Below are 19,233 nucleotides of genomic sequence, written 5' to 3'. Positions count from 1 at the left end.
CACAGCATTAAAATCCAACGCTCACGATAAAATAAGTTAAACTTTTAAAAATGCATTATGTATGAATGCCCCTTAACATCGGAAGCACAACTATGGCACCCTAAAATACTCACTTTGTAGGCAGCTCACAGGTTTCACCTCATCTCACCAACAAAGCTACAGGATTAGGGACCATTCACACAGAACATGTTTTTCCATTTCAATGTGCTAACTTTTCCATTGTTTTTCTATGTAAATATTGCGGTCCTACTCGCCCCGCTCCGAGTGGGATTTGAACCGTGGTCTCCGGCATGGGAGGCAGGCGCTCTAACAAGGAGGCTAAAGGCCACGGCCTCTAGCGTCTGTTGCCAGAGCGCCACTTGAGATCGGGGAGTGAGGTTTTACCTGCACAGTACTCACCCTCTTAAACTTCACTCCCATCCGGGTCACGGCACCAATGTTGTGGTCCTACTCGCCCCACTCAGAGCGGGATTCAAACCGCGGCCTCCGGCGGACGCTCTAACAGGGAGGCTAAAGTGAGGTTTTACCTGCACAGCACTTACCCGCTGGCCTCTGCTACATAAACATTAACTAGACAGACATGTATGAACAAGAAGTGCTGCTGATCAATGTCAGTTCCAAAACAGTGGACCAATTAGAAGACCCCGGAGGCGGGGCAAACATTGTGAGTTTTGTTTACAGTAAGCAAGCTGGCATGGCAACTGTTTTATTGACAGCAACATGGTGGAGGCATTCGGTGCTTTGCTTTTATAAATCCATACCTGAGCACTGCATCTTATGTTTTCAGATGCAAAAACGTATTCTGTGTGAACGGCCCCTTACGGTGTATTCACAAAGGATGTCACCGTCAACGCTTCTCATTTATTTTAAATTAAACTGAATTGTGTCACGCCACTGCCGATGCTTTTTGCCGATGGCAAAAGTTGATAAATTTAAAAATTTTCAAACACCAACTCAGGCGTCAGCCAATCAGATAACCTTATGCAAATACCTTATTGCAGACACTAGCCAATCATGTTCATGCAACACTGGAAAATTAATGTGATTGGCTGTTGTTACTGTGACGATCGTGTCAGTACCAAGCTTCAGACAAGCCCTCCGTCAAGCGTCGATGCTGACACTCCGTATGAATATACTGTTACTCACAATCAAAGTCATGAAGCGATCATGATAAACTAGAGTCTTGCAAATGAAGCACTAAAGCTAATGCAATATTTTTTATTGTATATTCTTCCAATGATAAAACTGCTATTGGTTTTGTCAGGGAACACACTGGTAGGACTGTTTTTTATGATTATTATTAACATATATAGTGATTTTCAAGTTAAGATTTTGTGTAATTCATAATGGAGATTGTAAAATATGCATTTTTGGTATGGGAGTGGAATAATTAATAATAATTAAATAATAAATCATTTCTGAGTGGGATCAGGGGTGTTATACCTAGCTTTGTTATTCAAATCTGGCAACCCCTTCAAAACATTGAATAACCGAGTGTCCATGATGTCTTATGGTCAATGTGTTCTTGCAACTCTGTGCTGAATTATGTTAATGGGAATGGAAAATCTGAAATCATCTAAAAGGAATGACAAGGCAGCAACCTTCAGTCATCCAGCACACACACTTGAGGCATGCTAGGACCTGACATCTCACATTTCCACATTTATCGACTGCAGCAGCACTCATTAATGGGTTCACAGAAATGTGACTGACGACGGCTGAGGATTCAACGTGAGAAAGACTGTGTGTGTCTGTGTGTGTGTGTGTGTGTGTTACTGAACGAGTTTCCTTAAAACTAAGTTTCTTTGTGAGTTACTATGGCAACCTCATCTACAGCATCCTCTATGAGACTAATACTGTCATTAGCGTTTCACTCCAAAATCTGCCTTCTCCTGCTTTTAAAAGTGTACTTAGAGCAGAGAATGTTGTTCATAGTTAAGACTGCAGCTCAGAGAGAAAAAAAATCTCAGATTTTTCAAGTGAAAAAGCATTAGGTCTATAACAATGAATGCACTCATGCATGTAAATTATTATTATTATTTAAATTTCTGAATTAATTAATTCTGGATTTGTTAAGATGTAATTTTTGAAGGGTGTATTTATTTGTTATACAGGTATATATGAATTTATATTAATAGTAAGGAATTAACATGATAGAAGAACGTGAATAATAAATATAATGAATCTCCTGCATTACAGACAGCTGAAAGAGCATCACACTTAAACTGACTCCTCAGTAATGAGTTGGGCAGATGGACACACACACACACACACACACACACACACAGTGACTCCCTGTAGAGACCAGAGACCACATTACAGCTTATTCTTAAAATATCACCCTAACATCACACTCAAGCCTTACAAAAAGCACAGTACGGGTACCATGGTATTAGATGGCTATACTATGGTACTGTGTGATTAACTTATTCATATTCCACAGAATCTACAAGGTAATGAAAGAAACTTTAAACAACACCCTGTTAATGCATATATGAATGTGTCTTTAAAAACCCATAGTATTACCATTTTCGTAAGTACAGCAAATACTGATATATAACTGCATATACACAAACCTAAACACACACATTTCCGAACACTTGAACACACACATAAAGCCGTCGTGAGGCCTGTGTGTCCCTCTGGTAGTTTATAGTCGCTGCCCTACATGGCCACAGCTTCTGGAATAGTAACTGCCATCTGATCTGACCACACGATCTCTCGCCCGCTCTCATTTGCTCTCTGAAACACTTTCTCTCTGTGAGAATAATGCAAAAATAAGAAATGACACTAATACACAATAGGACCTGAAAATGAGTCTAAATCTGTTTGTTTTTCAACAAATGATTAAAAGAAGTGCTTAGCCTTTGAAATATGCAAATTACGAACAAAGATTTAAAAAACTATTAATGTGATTGTTATTTTCTAGCCACATACAGATGAGACTTTTATAGACATTTTAAAAGATTATGTAAGGTAAACGTAAAGCAAATTGATTGAAACTTTTTGAAACAATTTAAGAATCAATGAAAATTATTTTTATTTTTAAAATAGCATACACAATGTGAGAGTGATATAAGGAATTGCATTAGCAAAATTATGCCTTGTATATGTTTCATATGTTTGACTCTTCACATACTGTAAATAAATCCAGTTATATGAGAGGTCGTTACATACCACAGCACAAAACACATCCACACTTCACAATACTGAGAATCTAAAATATTATCTTCAATATGCATTTCTGAAAATGCATAAAATATTTTAGAAAAAAATATATTTACAAGTAGTCATAGAAGGTATGCATAGATAAGATGTTATAAATTGCTAAATCAAAGACTATAATTATAAGTCTTTCTACTTCGAAATGTCATGTTTAATTCAATGCATTACTTGCCATTTCTTTTATTTAAAGAAATAACAATTATGTAATTTACTAGCAACTTCAGAATGAAAATTGTTTTCACACAAAATTTGTTTTAGGCAGTGAAAGCATGATATTTTCATTTCAACATACATCCAATTTAGGCAAAACTCATTAAAAACTATTCAAATTACATAAAATCCATTAAAACGTAGTAGTGACGAATGGGGATATACAAATTGGCTCATATTTCCCTGACAATTGCACATTTACAAATAAAATCGTTTTGCTAAATGTCCTGTAAATCATAAAGTGAGTCATGAAGAAAAAAAGACTAATTGTGCATAGTCAAGTCAAGTCAGATTTCTACGCAAATGTCGACAATCTAAATCTGATCTAAACGCAAAGTGTTCCAATGAATTTTGGCATTGAGAACAACTGCCATGTCCTCTTGATATATAAGCCTTGACCAAGAGATCAGTTCACACTCAGAAGCAACGGAAACATTGTAACTCAACTCAGCGACAGAAGTAGAAGCGGCAGAAAAAATGACTGGCAGAAAGAAGCGACTTCACACCACAGAACAGACGTCAACTTAATTTGATCAGCGATGACTTTTCCCACTTGAATAACCATTTGTTAGCAAATAAGGATCTTGAGCAGACTTGTGTAAAGGGTATTTATATCTCCCTGTTTTATAGTGTGACTAGAATCTCCTCTCGCTGTGTTGTATGTGTGGGTTTTGTCTACATCTTAATGCATGTGAAAGATCGTTTCAAGGTCATGTTAATGTATGTATATATAGAAACTTCTGCCCTCCAAACAGCAGCAAAATATCTTTCTTAGAGTCTCAAAATAAACATACATTTACACTTTTTAATGATATTAATCAATCACTTGATATATTTGCTTTGAAATTTGTTACAATGTTTCTTTTCAGTCAGTGGAACTGTTATTTGTATTTTCCACTAAATGAAAACATCAATAACATACTGATATCAATAACAATAAAAAAGTCATTATCAACATTAATGCCATTTTTGTTTCATGAGTGTCTTAAAATGTAAAATGCCATGCGAGGACTTCAAGTAATAAATCTATAGTAATCATCTCATATAGACTCATATTGTTCAGAGACTTAACCGGACAAATTAAACTGAAGCCACGACACTCAAACTGTTGTATGTTTTTTTTTTTTTTTACTATATTGTTCTGTCCTATATAGGCAAAAAAAAAAAAAAAACTAAATAAAACCAATGCAAATTCACAAGTTGCCACAACATCAGATGCACCTTCTTATCCTTAAAGTCAATCTTTCAAGAAATTCCTAGGTAAATATAACAAGGATGGTATAAAATTAACAGTGAAGTTGACAGTTTAGCTACATTAGCAATAGCTTAGCTGCAGCAACAACAACAACAAACTGATGTCTAAACTCAGAAGATCTCATTTAAATGTTTCACTATTTGTAAAAATTTTTTTATTTTTTAATGTGGGAGATTTCCAATATCTCTATACTCCTCTTGGTGGCAGCACTAAGACTCTTTCCACTGATTTATTCTTTCTGTCATAGAGACTATTTAAGAGCAGCCATTATCGGGCAGCATGATATCAGCTATTTTAAGCCAGATTGTGAGAGAATTTAAACTCAGAATTTACTAGTCAACAGCACAGCGATGCTCAGAAACGATTTATCTATTTTCTGCTGACTTTTGACAGATATCAGATGAAACAGCATGTTGACAATCACTTTATTACTGGTACTTCTGTATATGAGCACAGTGGAGCTAGAACAGGTGCAGAACCTCCACCCCCGAGCAACCCCCATATTCGTTTCAGTGCAAAATGATGCACTTTCTATATTTACGCTGTGATATCAGCTCCTTATGCTGATCTTAAATGCCTGAGGATGTTTAAAGACCCTCTGCCATGTACTCAAGTCTGAAACCCATCTAATAGCCTGATTTGAAGCCTTTTATCACTGCAACAAGATCAAGAAGAACTTATTAGCTTAGCTTCATGCAATCAACTGGCATGCGCTCAACTGTCTTTAACGTTTGAAAAATTAGTAAAAAAAAAATGTCATATAGATTATACAGGTGGCGCAAGTGGGCACATGAGAAATATCACTCCATAACTATTTGCTTAACCAAATGGTAAAAAGTGACTAGCTTTTTAAACTTCACCTTTTCTTTTAAAGTTAAGAAGCGGGAGGTATTGACACATGTTAAGTCTATGGTTTACATCAGAGGAGGTGCTGGATATGGAACACCACCGTGTGCACCTTAAAAATTTGCACCATTAAAATAGTGACAATTGACATGGTGCCTTTTTTGCTAGCTATCAAATATAGAGGGAGGAACTGCACAGGCAAAGGAGCTCAGAAAAGGTCTTAAGAATGGAGGGAACGAGGGAGCAGCACGGAAGATGGGGCGGCAAGGTTCAGGAGTATTTTTAGGGCATGTTTATTCACAGACTGAAATGAACCCTCCTTGCACTTCTCTTGCTCTCACACCATCTGTTGAAGTCTTTCACCTTTGTCAAGTCTAGCCAATATCTCACAAGCGAGTCCCTGCACATGCAATGCTTTTTCAACATTATGATCAAGGCCATGTCTTGCAAAAACACATTTTCCCCCCAATAAAACATTCAAGACATTTAAGAATAATGGTTGTTCTTCTTAAAATATATATGTAGGCTACCGATAGCTATCAATAGATATTAAACCATGTCCAAACATGTAACACAGCTTCCTAAACCAGAAGTGACCATATGACAATTTTCTTAAAATATTAGCATCTGATATACAATGCAACTTAAGAATTCAAAGAGTCTTCTTCAGTCTTGACAAACCCTATCTGAGCTTGACACCTCGAATCTGTGGTTTGCAGAGATCAATCAGTTGTTCTTGGCTGACGTCACCTCAGACCGTGGCACGAGCTCCACTGACGGCTATTAAACATCACCTGTCATTTCTGTCAACCAGATGATCTTCAAAAATGTCTTGTTAACCTAAATTCTCTGCCTTCACACAGAAAAGCCCGAGTTTCGAGCGACTATTTGTTCGTTTAAAGCACAGGTAAGTTTAGAGAGTAAGTGTTTTCACAATGCATTAAAATTACGCGCGCTTTTCTGAGGTAATTGCAACGAGTATCCGTGTTCCGTAAAGCGATTAGTAACACGGTTTTATAGACTCATAGTAAGTTACACATAAAGACCGATTAAAATGAGCCACAAACTTAATGAGGAGGGCAGGGATGTGGTAAGACAACACGGAGTAAAAATGCGAATGGAACCGACAGCTGTAGCTACATATAAACTCGCTTGTCAGCTCGAAAAGACAGTAAAAATATATTTTAAATCATATACAAGCATTGTATAGTATGTTCAATATGATTTCACTCTTAAAATTTGCTTGGGTAATCATAAATTCCGTTGCAATACCAGTCACTACAGCCAGTCTTACTATAGTAAAAGAGCTATATGGTAAATGAAAAGAATTTCATTAAAGCAGTTTTAGTTTCATTATTTTCTGACCATATTGTTATAAATACTGTAGTGACTATAGCATTTTAGCTAAAGTTATGGTTACCGCAATAAAACAAACATTTAACATGGTAGCCATCATTTACACCAAAACTACAACATTTAATAAAATCATACAGTGATACAAACTGTATAAAAAAAAAAATTAAGAATTTTTATTTTTAGTTACCGAAATAACTAGTAACCATTGAATTTTGGTGGAATCTGTAGTTGCCAAGTAATATAACAAATACAGAAAAATATTGCCTCCTCAAAGTGACTTGATTGTGTTGCAGTGATGTTTAGCAGGCATACGAACATACCTTCCTCTGCTGCTTCTCCCAGGCAGGGTCCAACAGAAGGTCCCTGTCCCAGCTGTCCTCCTGAATCATGTAGTCTTCCGTAGTAGACATCATGTAGGTGTTGTTATACTGCACCTGCGTCTCAATAACAGCCGTCATCTTTTACACTTATCCCTCTAACTCTTAATATTAGAAGTTACGTGCCTTGCACTCTAAATCGTGAACTCTAAATCCTGTCCGTGCGTTAGAGGAGAACACCCGCTCAGTGCGTGTATGTGTATGACCGCGGAGGAAGAGGCCAGACTCCACTCGTCTGAGGTGCCTGTGTGGAGGTACGAGCAGAACTTCTGCTGCCCAGTGCTCCTGTCCTGGTCAAAAGTAGCACACGTGACTGCACCCCAATAAATAAGAGATCTGGTTGTGTGGGTGTTGGGTTATGCTACCTAAAAGGTGTGAGAGGCGGGCCACACTGCGCACCGGGGCCAATAACTGGTGGCTCTTTTAGTGTAGGGCAGGGAAAGATCTCATACACGCCTCCTGGTGCCCTCCACTTTGCTAGCACCTGTTGTCCTTGGCAGTAGTCTATATCTACTTACCCAACCAGCAGTTCTGGGGCCAGTTTAAATGACAACCAGCTGACTGTATTTGATTGAAAATAGGTGCACAAGCAGATCCCAGGCCTGTTAAAATCCCTGACAGTCTCCCTCTTAATAAATAGTTATGCCTGTAACATCTCTATGCATGCAATGCTTAATACACACAATAATGCTTCTTTCATATTTAAAACAAAGAGACAAGTTAGTTATAAGATAAAAGACCCAAAGTATTGTGGGAAAATGTAAAATATTATTTAACACAACAACATTAAGAGATTGATTTGTATGGAATAGTTTACTTATAAAAAAAAATCTTTCTCATTTTAAAATGACAAGTAAATGAGCACAACATAACATATGCTGTAATAGTTCTAGTTTATTGCAGTAAGCATGAGATGCCAAACAGTGTTCATGCAGAAGCTGGTGTAGGAGAGTACACTTTACCAGTTGCAAGGTTTTTGCCAATATACACACATTAACAAAGCATGCATATATTCATTAGAAGGTGATGAAAACATTACGACCAGCTCAAATCCTATCACCTTCAATAGAAATTATTGTTGTTTCATACATGAATTATAAAAATTATGCACTTTGACTTTCAAAAGTACTGGAGTAGGCTTTTCACTCAGTAGGGAGTATCCTTATAAATAATCAGAGAAAAAAAAAAAAAGGAAAATTAAAACAATATTAAAAACAAAAGTAAATAACTGTAGTTTTCTAAATATAATGGGATACAAACAAGAGAAGTTGTGTTATTGTCCAGTTTAAACAAGGATGTCGATGATATCTAGAGAGGAAGTGGACAGAAAAAGCATTCTGCTATCCAATGAAAATTTTGGAGCGTACCATCTAGATTCAAAGAGACTTAAGCTGGAAGAGCAAGTTTGAGAAGGAGGTAAGTGATTTGTTTACAAACCAAGAACCATGTTTAAGAACCAAAATTCTGTAAGGAAGGTTCTTCTCGAAAACCTCTGATATCTATCTGCCGCAGACACCTGTAATCATTAACGGATGCTACGGACATCATGGAAATCTGTCAACCGCAAATATTTGCCATTAACATTGGGAGTACCAGCTACTACTCTCTCTCTGGCACAAGAGACATCTTATTTCAGGTAACGGACAGTTCCTTTTCCTCCAGAATAAGATCTAAAACTGAGGTCATCTTGTCCTTTTCCCCTCATTCCTACAGGCAAAGTTAGACACTATAGACAAGAAGCAATGCAGATGTGTGTGACAATGTATGTGAAGATGCTACATCATCATCTGAAAAATCAAGTAAAATCAAGAACAACAGCACCTTCTAATGAAATAAGCCACACTTCACTACCATGCTCCCTCTGGAGGAAAGGTCCTGTAAGTATCCCTCCGGCAGCTCAGGTTCAGCAGTCTTTTTTTCCCTAGCTGAAGCTGCTTGTTTTCTAGGACATTCCTCTACTGGCAAGGCCTATGTAATTTAACCAGGTAGGCGATCTAAATCTGTGCCACCTACTTATTATACATTCAGCTATTTCAAACACAAACATTATAACAGACTCTCATTTGAACAGGCAACACAAGGTAGCTTTCAGATTAACTCCTAAAATAGAATGCATTTTCATCTGACAAACAAAAACCAAATTTGGTAACGTTTGGTACGACTATAAATTCTGCTCAAGAATTGTTGTCAATCTAAGAAACAAAAGCGTAAGTTTATGATAAGAATGCCTTGTTGGTTTTGCGGCGGAGCAGTGTATCACAGTCAAGCACTGCTTGATAAGGGTTGTCAGTGTCACTGAGCCCAAATGAGAGTCTTGCGAAGAAAATTTTGGCCAGTGTCTCGTGTCCAGTCACAGAGCTTTTGGGGATGTGTTCAAGCAGTGGTTAACACTGAACAAACGTAACAACTAGCACTGGGGATGCGACGAGGGCGGCGGTGAGCTGGGCGTTAACGGCGAGTAGACTCGAGGAAGCCTGGGGGCAAGGGTTGAATCAAATAAACAAAAAAAAGGCACATGGAGGGGGGGGCCAGGTGAGGTCGACGATACTGACTCACAATCACTCACCTTTGTCACACACCTTTATCAACCACCCTTGCGAACTTGTTTTAACACTCATTACACGCATTCTTTCAATAATTGACCACAAATTCCACTCATTCAATTGCTTACGAACACATTATCACCACACTCTCTCCGAAGCTAAACCAACAGATCAGTTATTAGAGCACCAAGCACCCACCCATTACCAAGACACACTAACCACAGAAGCAGTAAACGGTCACTCCCGCCACCCCCCTTTTGGCAGTGACAGCGAGTAGCATAAAACTGGTGTTTAGAGAACCAATTGGCTATGGCAGTGGTGACGAGAAGTGAGGAATCTACAAGAAGGGTGGGGTGGTGGTGAGGAGAAATAGAGCGGATACACGATCAGGCGCAAACGCTATCGGGGAGGACGACAGGTAGAAAGGGGGCGAAGCACAGTGCGTTTACCTGTATGGAGTGAGAGAGTTTCCCGTACACTGCGCGACGCTAACTTTCTTCCCACCAAACCAGCACATGGTGTCCGCAGTTCCATAGGGACCTAGTTAAGTTGGAATAGTCACATCAGAAAGCGTTTGTTTTTGGGGGTGAAAACAACAAAAAGCAGCATGCACAATGGAAGCAGAATTGAGCAAAGCCTTGTGGGAGATATCTTGAATTTACAATTGCAGCCCCATCACATACAAATAAAGGAAATGCAAAAAGGTTTTACAGTGTGGGTGCCTCCTGACACTCACACATAAACATGTTTTACAATATGCTTGCATCATAAAAGCATGTGAAGGATAGTCATCATTGAAGCACACTCCAGTTAAAGAAGCTGCATGGGGACTAAGGGTGGTTAAAAAGTACCAAAAACTGGGATGAAGATTTTGCTGCTCCTGGGGGAAGGGGTTTGGTATGGTGTGTGCAGCTGGGGGGTATAGAGTGGGGTTGCCCCTAGACTTACCCCATCCATAGAGACAGGGGTGAGATTGAGATCAGTCTCTAGTCCTTTAGCTTCGTTTCAGGGCTCCGATTCATACGAGTCTGGTCGTTTCACAAAGGAAAAACAATCATGAAACATCAAAAGGCAAGAACAGCTAAAGCTCCAAGCAAAAGCTCTCGAGTTCCCTCTTTAAATGATCAGGCAGGCTCTTTATTTGAAGGCTTGTTATAGTCGTAAAGATCGTGTACAGATCTTTAAAGTCTTCTCTTCTGAGAACACTTGCGGCAAGAACGGTTACCGTGATAGAAACTACAAACATGAATGTCGATGCAAAACGTTTTCTAAGGTCACATTCACATTCACACACTGGCATCCTCAGCACATAGGTGCGAACAGGGGCATGGTAAACGAATGAAATACTGTCACTAAATGAGGGGCAGATGCAAAGAGAGATGGAGAGAGATGCAGTGAGGGTCAACTATGGAGTTGCAGCAGCGAAATGAGCAGGAAGACTGAAAGAAACTGATAGGAATCTCCCAATTCATTTAATCCCAAATCACAGCACCACAAAATATACAGCACTTTCGTGTAGCCTTAATCCAGTTTCACTTTATAAGGCTACAGATAAAAAAAAAAAAAAAAAACTAGGAAAACTTTAATACATTTCACTACTAAGGCATAAGAATCATAGGCCACTCATGATTTTGGCTGTTTTTCTAGAAAAAAGAGAATTTTGGCTATAAACAATCACTGAAAAAGCCACAAGATAGAACATGTTCTCTCTCTTGCAGCTGTAAACAAAAGTTACAAATTAAAATGAGTATGTCTTTTTAAATGGATAATTGAGTCCCTTATCACTGTTTATAAAAAAACTTGATAGCATTAATTAAAGACACTTTACAAAAACAAATTCTGCAATGCATCCTGGCAGTTAAGTTGGCGAGCTCAGAGACGCTCCCGTAAGACAGATCCCAGCAAAAGCTGACTAGCTACACCTTCCTCTGATTGGTTGCTTCCCATATAACACCATATCTATGGAAGTAGCTACATTAAAGTTGGTGGGGAGAGAAGTCACAGTGTCTTTCAGCTTTCAGGATGGGTGGACAGGGATGGAAGGGTGGGGTTAAAGGTCATCACTAAAGTTTCTCCCATCTGAGGTCTAAGGGATGCGTATGTATGTGCGTGTGGATCGAGGTTGCTTCCCTGTGCACTTGTACACGTGTGCGTTCCTGTCGTGGCAACCAATGGAAAGCATACACGCTACACCACAGTCCCAGAGAAAAACAAGAAACACACACACAAAGACACGTAAAATACTGTCCAACCCTGGTCCTACACTTCACACACCTTTGGAGTAAACGTACATTCAACTTATTTCAACATTTTAGAAATGCATCGAAATCTAACGTCTTAATAACTATATGAATGCGTAAACTGGTTAAGTTCATATCACTATAATCAAGCAGTATTTAAAAATATCAAGTCCAGTATTCATTCATAGACTACAAACACTTAGAAATATAAAAGTTAAAAAGCATCGTGGCTAGTGCCTAATCTACCCTTCAAAACTAATTGGTAATAGATTGAAGGTTTCTTTAAACAGACAATGTGTTACATTGGTTACGTGTGCTGGAATGAGAGCATGCAGTTTTCCCTTTTCAGCCCTGACTACACTGGGTGTGTGTGAGATCAGAACCAAGGTTAGAGGCTCCAGTCTGTAGTTAAAACCGATACAGCCATCGTCTTAAACCCAAGCACGCACACGTCATAAACATACACCCTGTGGCTTCTTTCTGACACGCACACACACGCAGCACAAGGAAAGGAGAGGCAGAGAGGACGTGGAGCACACTATCGGAAGGGTGTTTCAGGGGTGTGTAGGGCAAGTTCGGGGCGGCGGAGGAGGGGCTCCTTGTGCGACGGCGGAATCGGCGGTGGCTCATACACGCGGGGTGTTGCCATGGCGATGGCGGCAGCGGCAGGCACGGGGGCGGCGGGCAGCACTGGCCTGAGGGAGTCGAGCGTCGCCACTTGCTGAGTAGGCAGAGTCTGCAGTGCGGACACCGCTGCGAGGTGGTTGGGATGTGGATACGCGTACTGGTACTGTGGATACTGCTGCAGCTGCTGGTACTGCTGGTAGTATTCCGCGTAGTATCTGGGAGAAATGGAGGAGAGGAAACACACATGCACATCCACGCAGACAGGGAAAGAGAGACAGGAATCACACATACATGCATATACAGATGTATATATATATATATATATATATATATATATATATATATATATATATATATATATATACACACACACACAATTGGACAGGGAGAGAAACACAGAAACAAACACAGAGACACATTTACACGCAAACACACATCACCTCCGCTGTAAATCGGTACTAAAGCAGCCAACGTTTGAAAATTTAGAAACTAAAAAAATTTTTTTTGTCCAGGGCCAGATTTACGCTCGTCCGGGGGGGGGGGGGGCAAACACAATGAAGAGATATATATAATATTTTTTTTAAACTATGGGCTATCTACAACAGTAAAAGAACCAAAACCCCAGAAGACATTAAGCAAATAAATATAACAAACAGTAGGGTCAAAAATGACAAACTAGTTCCATGTTTTCCACCGTTTTACGTACAGAAATCACGCTTCTTCTGTTCTCTCGTACACAGACGCACACATGCGGGGACGCGAACAGAAACTGGCTGTCAGTGCTCCCCTGCAAATTTATCAATAAAATAGTTTTCCAGCTGAAAAGCTAAATGACATTTCTTAGTAGTGAGGTTCTTGAAGCAGTTCAACTTAAGGATTTGCTATTAGTAGACGCTGCTTATTCGCTCTCTCTCTAATAACTGCAATAGCCTGGATCAAGGGCTCAAGGATCAAGGGCTCAAGCCTCTGTTAAAGCTCTAAAATTATGTTACGGAATTTGCAATGGAAGGTTTGGGATGAGGTACATAAGAAATTAGTTCAACACACAGACAAATGTCTTGAAATAAATCATCTGAACAATGTCTTGAGGTGTGGATGTGACTCTAGGCAGTTAAAATTATTAGAGAAATAATGCACTCCCGAACCGGCAATGTGTCCATGATGCCAGAGCCTATTAATCGAACGGCCTTTCTCCATTCTCAAACAAATTAAGAAATACATTCAATCTTTATTGACTGAACGCAAGTGCTTATTGCAATACAAAACACTAACGGTTTCCACTGATTACAAAATATTTTTGTTTGCTGGGGTGGTAATATTATATTTTGCTAGGGAAGGGCAAAATTTTTTTTTTTGCCTATGTCACGACAAGAGGTAAATCTGGCCCTGATTGTGTCTCTTTTACTGCAATTAACTCACCTGGCTACAGCCTCATCCTCTTGTGCAGCAGCTTCCTCTCTACCCGCAGGTGTAGGCAACAAGGCTCTGCGCTTGGCCCTCTGGTACATAAATGGTTTCATAACAGGGTCTGGCAGCAGCGGGGCAGATCTTCTTAGGGGACTCCGGTCCCTCTCTCCAGACTTTGAGTTAGCCTGTTGCTGTTCAGCTAGAAATTGCTGTCCTTGTGCAAAGTAGTGCGCCCTTGCTGCCTCAAAGAAAGCTGCTGGGTCAGCTGCCCCAAAACCCCCGTAAGCCGGGGAAGTGGTGTAGAGAGCTGGTGCTACTGTGTAAGCTGTGTTAACCGCAGCAGCGGCACCTGCCGGTACCTCCATGCCATGCGCTGCAGCTAGGAACACTGGATTCGCTACAGCAGACGTGTAAACTTGTGGACCGTATGCAGCAGCGGCAGCTGCGACTGCTCCGTTTGTCATCTGCCCATAGAGAGCTGGGTTAATGGAGCCGTACATCTGTGCGGCAGCAGCAGCAGCACCAGAGTTGAGAGCCTGATTTGCAACTGCCCCACTATAGAGCTGATTGGACACCGTTCCGTACAATTGACTAGCTAGTGCACCGTACACAGCTGGCGCCACCGCGGTTCCTCCTTCCGCCCTCGCACCAGCAGCTGTGAGTCCAGTCAAAGCAGCATACGTGGGGTCAAACGTTGAGGTGTTGTACACGGAATTGTGGACACTCTGTTGAACCTGCAGCGGAAGGCCAGCAGCTGCAGCAGCGGCGGCGGCTAACACGGCCGCTTGGCTCTGGTACTGCTCCAGGGTGGGCTTACCAGCTGGGCATTCACCTGCATAGTGGCCCTGTTTTCCGCAACTGACACATGGGATTTTCCCAGTTGGAGCCTGCTTACTTGGCTGAACTTTGGACAGCTCCACCGAGAGCGGTCGTCCTTTGAAGGAGGTCCCATGCAAAGCCTCAATTGCCTGCAGCGCATCCTCCTTGTTCTCCATGTGTACAAAGGCATAACCTTCACAAAAACACAACTTTATTATTATGGGGTCCCACTAGTAAATGACAGAATAGTGCAGAACCGTGTGGTACCCTGCATGAGCTCTAACACCCAGTTTAAATTAAGAGTAGCCAACCTCGCCCTGGAGAGCTAACTTGTCCCAACACATCTGCCTGTTATTTTCCAGTAACACTGAACACCTTGAAATAGCTGGTTCAGGTATGTTTGATATAGGAATGCATCGATCCGATACCCGGTACGATATCGGCTCTGTTACTGGAATTTTCTGCCGGATATATTGTGCGTATACTATTCTGTGTTATTGTTAAGCCCCAAGAATGGCACAAAAACATTATAAAGCACCATAAAGTTTTGGTGCACTATATTTCAAGTGATCTGAAGCCGTTCCATAGTTTAATGTGAGGAACAGATGAATCTTTAAATGCACCTCGAGTTCAAGTTCACTGCAGCTATCTGTCATCAAACTGCTTCGCGTTCGGTTACTCTCTTCAAGAGCGCACAATAACTGAGATTTAAAACTGGTAAAAGAAAAGGCTCAAACTATTGCACAGATATATTACACTAATTCCTTTGTGCTTTGAACTTTTCTATGCAGAGCGCTGCGACTCCGTGTTGCTTCAAGTACATCATTCTGCACACGGGATGCACATTTGTGCCGCACTGTATTGGAGCCTTTCTTATTATAATACTTTTGCGCAATGAAACATTATTCATATTCTTTGTTGTTCTGTCCTATCTATCATTTGTTGCTGCCTTCATTACTGTGCTACACATTTAAAAGAATTATCTTTTAAATAATTTTATATTACTTGTTTATCATGAATGTATTTTACAACAATACAAAGAGCAATGTGTAACACTTCACCAGATTTAGTCCTACACTAACTTTTATTTGTTCCCCACTAAATAATGTTGTTTCACTAAATGTTTAGATTTTATAAAATTATTGTGCACTCATGATTTTTCTGGAGTATCTTTTTCTGCTGAATTATCCACTAACCTAGTTCACAATAGAATTTTTGTTATAGATTATGATTATATATTTTTCCAATTGTTATTTTTCATTAAAATTAAGTTGTCTATGTTTAGCAGATTGTGTTTAACACACAAAAGAGTGATGATCATGTCAACACACAGAAGTATAGAAATTCTGCATTGATTTAAAAAAAACTGAGCTGGACCGGTATATATTCAGAATTTTCGGTATCGGATCGGGTCTGAAAAATGGTATCGTAGGCTAAACTCTGCAGGATGGTAACCCTCCAGGAGCAGGGTTGGCTACTTTTGCGTTAAGTTTCGGCAGCGACTTAATCTTACCTTTCACTTTATCGCACTCCAAAACTTTCCCAAAGGTTTGAAACAGCTCCCGAAGATCTTCTGTGGTGCACATACTACTCAGATTACCCACAAACACCTTCGTCGAGTGGAGCGGGCGTCCTCGGGACTCCTCGACCACAAGGTTGCGTCCTTTGAACTCTCGGCCATTGAGCTCCCGGATTGCACGCTCAGCAGCGCCCTCTCCTTGCAGGTGTACAAAAGCAAACTGTCTCAAGACGCTGCAGCTAACCACCTGGCCGTATGACTCAAAGATAGCTGACAGTTCTTCTTGTGTGGTGTCCAGGGCCAGATTCCCTACGAAGAGCTTAACCGTTTGGCCCTTATCCATCGTGCTGAAATGAGTGAAAGACGTTATTTTAATAACTGACATATCAATGTGTATGTACAATTTGAAAAGTTAATCTAGCAGTTAATCAGCCATAGACTTGCTGCACCTTCAAAACAATCCAACCGAGGTGCATAAACCAAAAAAGTTTCCCAAATAGTAAAATATTTGAAAAAAAGTCTGCACACTCTCAAAAATCAAAAAGTCATGAGCGAGATGAAAGCAGTGTAAGCTATTTAGTGACAAACACAAGGCAAATGTTTTGGTCACATTTTGACCATTTTCAATGCCAAGCTACCAATCTTTTTTTTTTTTTGAGAGTGCGTGGACTTTTTCAAGTATTTTACTTTTTGAGAATGTAACAGTTGTCATATCCTAGCATTAAGAGTTCAGACAAAATATTGTGATGATGCTCGTTAAATATAATCAAAATATTTTTAGGAGAACAACCTGAACATTGCTAGGTCAAGGTTCAGTGACTTCTCTGATTGGATGCTGCTTCGGGATTGTGGTTAGCAGACTTTTTACCTATGTTTTGGTTATTAAAATGATTCTTTTATTATTGTAACAAAGTAGAAATCATAATGGCAGATTTTAAAAAAATCATATAAATGTATGTATAATTGCAAAAGTCATTCTTAATAATTTTCTTGCAGTTTGTCACGTCTTTTTTAATAATATAAAGCTGCTTTGACACAATCTGTATTCTAAAAAAAAAGCGCTATATAATTAATAGTGACTAGACTTGACTTATGCAATATGGTAAGAGATGCTGTATGTTTTTATATGTAATGCTGTTGTGAATTTAATTAATAGTGCATCATGCACTTTGTTTAGGTAATGTGGGTTTATCATTCAGAAATGCTGTCGTCCACGTATGGGGATTAAACCCTAGGTTTTTGTGAAATGCCACTACTACACAACACTCTTACAAAAAATGTGGCAGTACCATGGCACAATTATAGCATCAGATATTATATATTATTCTATTACAGTACTATAGTACTCTGAAGCATAGTGAATAGTGGTTCATGCAGTACCATGGCACCATGGTAACAACAGTACCATTGTTTTGTACTTTTTCGTTAGTTTTATCTACATTAATTGGGGAAATACATTTATACATGAAGGCACAGGTAATAACAGTTCATTAAAAATGGCCCCCTAGTGAAAACAACATATTGTCTTAATTATAAGTTATTTTTATGTGTGACAAACAAAAGAAAGTCCTGAGGACACCATGTTTTTCATATCAATTAGTGCTGTCAAAGGATTAATCGATAAAGCTTTAAATATAAACTGTATATGTATATATATTTACACCTTTATATTTTATATATTTCATATAACAACATTATTTTATTAAATATATACATGCATGTGTTTGTATTTATATGTGCATAATAAATATACACAGTTTACACGTATTATGTAAACAAAAACTTTTGGATACGATCAATCGCGATGAATCCTTTGACAGCACTAATATCTGAAACATACAGATTACACTTAATTAACAACGCAAAGTATTCAGCACACGAAAAACAACAAGGAAACATTTATTCAGCATAGAAATAATGAATTAGCTGTAGTCACAAAGCCATAGCAATCTGGTGACGCAGAGCACGCAGTAAACACGTTCACTTCCTCAATGTAGCGCTCACGGAACAAACACGCACACAAAAGCCACTTTAGATGGTAACTGTTTAATCGCATTTAAACGAGCGCTCGCTCGGACGAGATGTGTGGGAAACGCTGGCTCGCTGCTCTCTTTAATAGCGCTTTGGCGTCGCGCGCGTCCAGTGATTTACTGAATGCAACATTTCTGACACCAGATGTTTACTAAACGCTCCCGTCACTGACACCACGAATATCCGCTGTGCTGTTTAATATATTCATTATATGCATGTGCGTATCTGCTATTCATTCTTTCCAGCTGAAATCTCTAGATGACTCATTTTGTAGGGATTTTTCCGGGTGTCCCCGAGCTCGCGCCACAAACCCTTTGCGTTTCTCTATAAATCACACCGCGCGCTCGTCTAATATCATCCGGCTTTTCATCGGCCGTCGTTCACTACTGATCCTATATGATCAATTATGTGATTACTTAAAAATAAACATATAACGTTAGAGGGAGGAAAGGAATCTTCCATCTTACCTAAGCGGTGCGGGGTTTCAAAATGGTCGGTCCACTTCCGTTCTTTAGAATCGCTCTCATTCTTCAGCAGTGAACGCGTGCTGATGCATTCACACACACACACACACACACACACACGGACACTGGGTGTGCATCTGCATTGCTTGCACACCATGCATCATTTAGTTTTTTCTTCTTAAGCAGGAATCTAATATATATACATATATATATGCGCCACAGATCTTCAGCTTCTTTCAGTTGTTTTTTTGTTAAATTAACTTGATATGTATGCATTAGAAGCAACTTTGTTTTTTTAGAAAGTCAGAAATAAA

At 39.6% G+C, this 19,233-nt stretch overlaps 2 protein-coding genes across 4 annotated transcripts in view; both read right to left on the bottom strand.

Moving 5' to 3' along the window:
* LOC306888704 (alpha-actinin-3-like) overlaps window positions 1–7,865 on the bottom strand; it is a 34,229-nt gene extending 26,364 nt beyond the window's left edge. Inside the window, exon 1 of the mRNA XM_079447117.1 lies at window positions 7,213–7,865. Coding sequence (XP_079303243.1) covers window positions 7,213–7,350 — 138 coding nt within the window. The 5' untranslated portion in view covers window positions 7,351–7,865. The remainder of the gene's footprint in view (window positions 1–7,212) is intronic.
* A 281-nt stretch (window positions 7,866–8,146) lies between these two features.
* LOC306888773 (uncharacterized protein) lies at window positions 8,147–19,013 on the bottom strand. 3 transcript variants are annotated; one of them, XR_013785770.1, is made up of 7 exons: window positions 18,923–18,980; window positions 16,419–16,771; window positions 14,099–15,098; window positions 12,685–12,894; window positions 10,761–10,840; window positions 10,262–10,352; window positions 8,309–8,430 (listed from the first exon to the last, which is right to left on the bottom strand). XR_013785770.1 is itself a non-coding variant. In XM_079447215.1 (4 exons), exons 2-4 carry the CDS (start codon window positions 16,765–16,767, stop codon window positions 12,591–12,593), a joined length of 1,653 nt encoding a protein of 550 aa, XP_079303341.1. In that variant the 5' UTR covers window positions 16,768–16,771; window positions 18,923–19,013; the 3' UTR covers window positions 11,258–12,590. The 3 variants fall into 3 exon arrangements, 1 of the variants encoding a protein (XP_079303341.1); XR_013785769.1 differs by having other exon boundaries at window positions 8,147–10,352; XM_079447215.1 differs by lacking the exons at window positions 8,309–8,430; window positions 10,262–10,352; window positions 10,761–10,840 and having other exon boundaries at window positions 11,258–12,894; window positions 18,923–19,013.
* Window positions 19,014–19,233: the final 220 nt, after the last annotated feature.

Source organism: Barbus barbus, assembly GCF_936440315.1.
Source record: "Barbus barbus genome assembly, chromosome: 2".
NCBI lineage: Eukaryota > Metazoa > Chordata > Actinopteri > Cypriniformes > Cyprinidae > Barbus > Barbus barbus.
The sequence above is the reverse complement of the archived record's forward strand: the minus strand, read 5'-3'. Positions and strand labels throughout refer to the sequence as shown.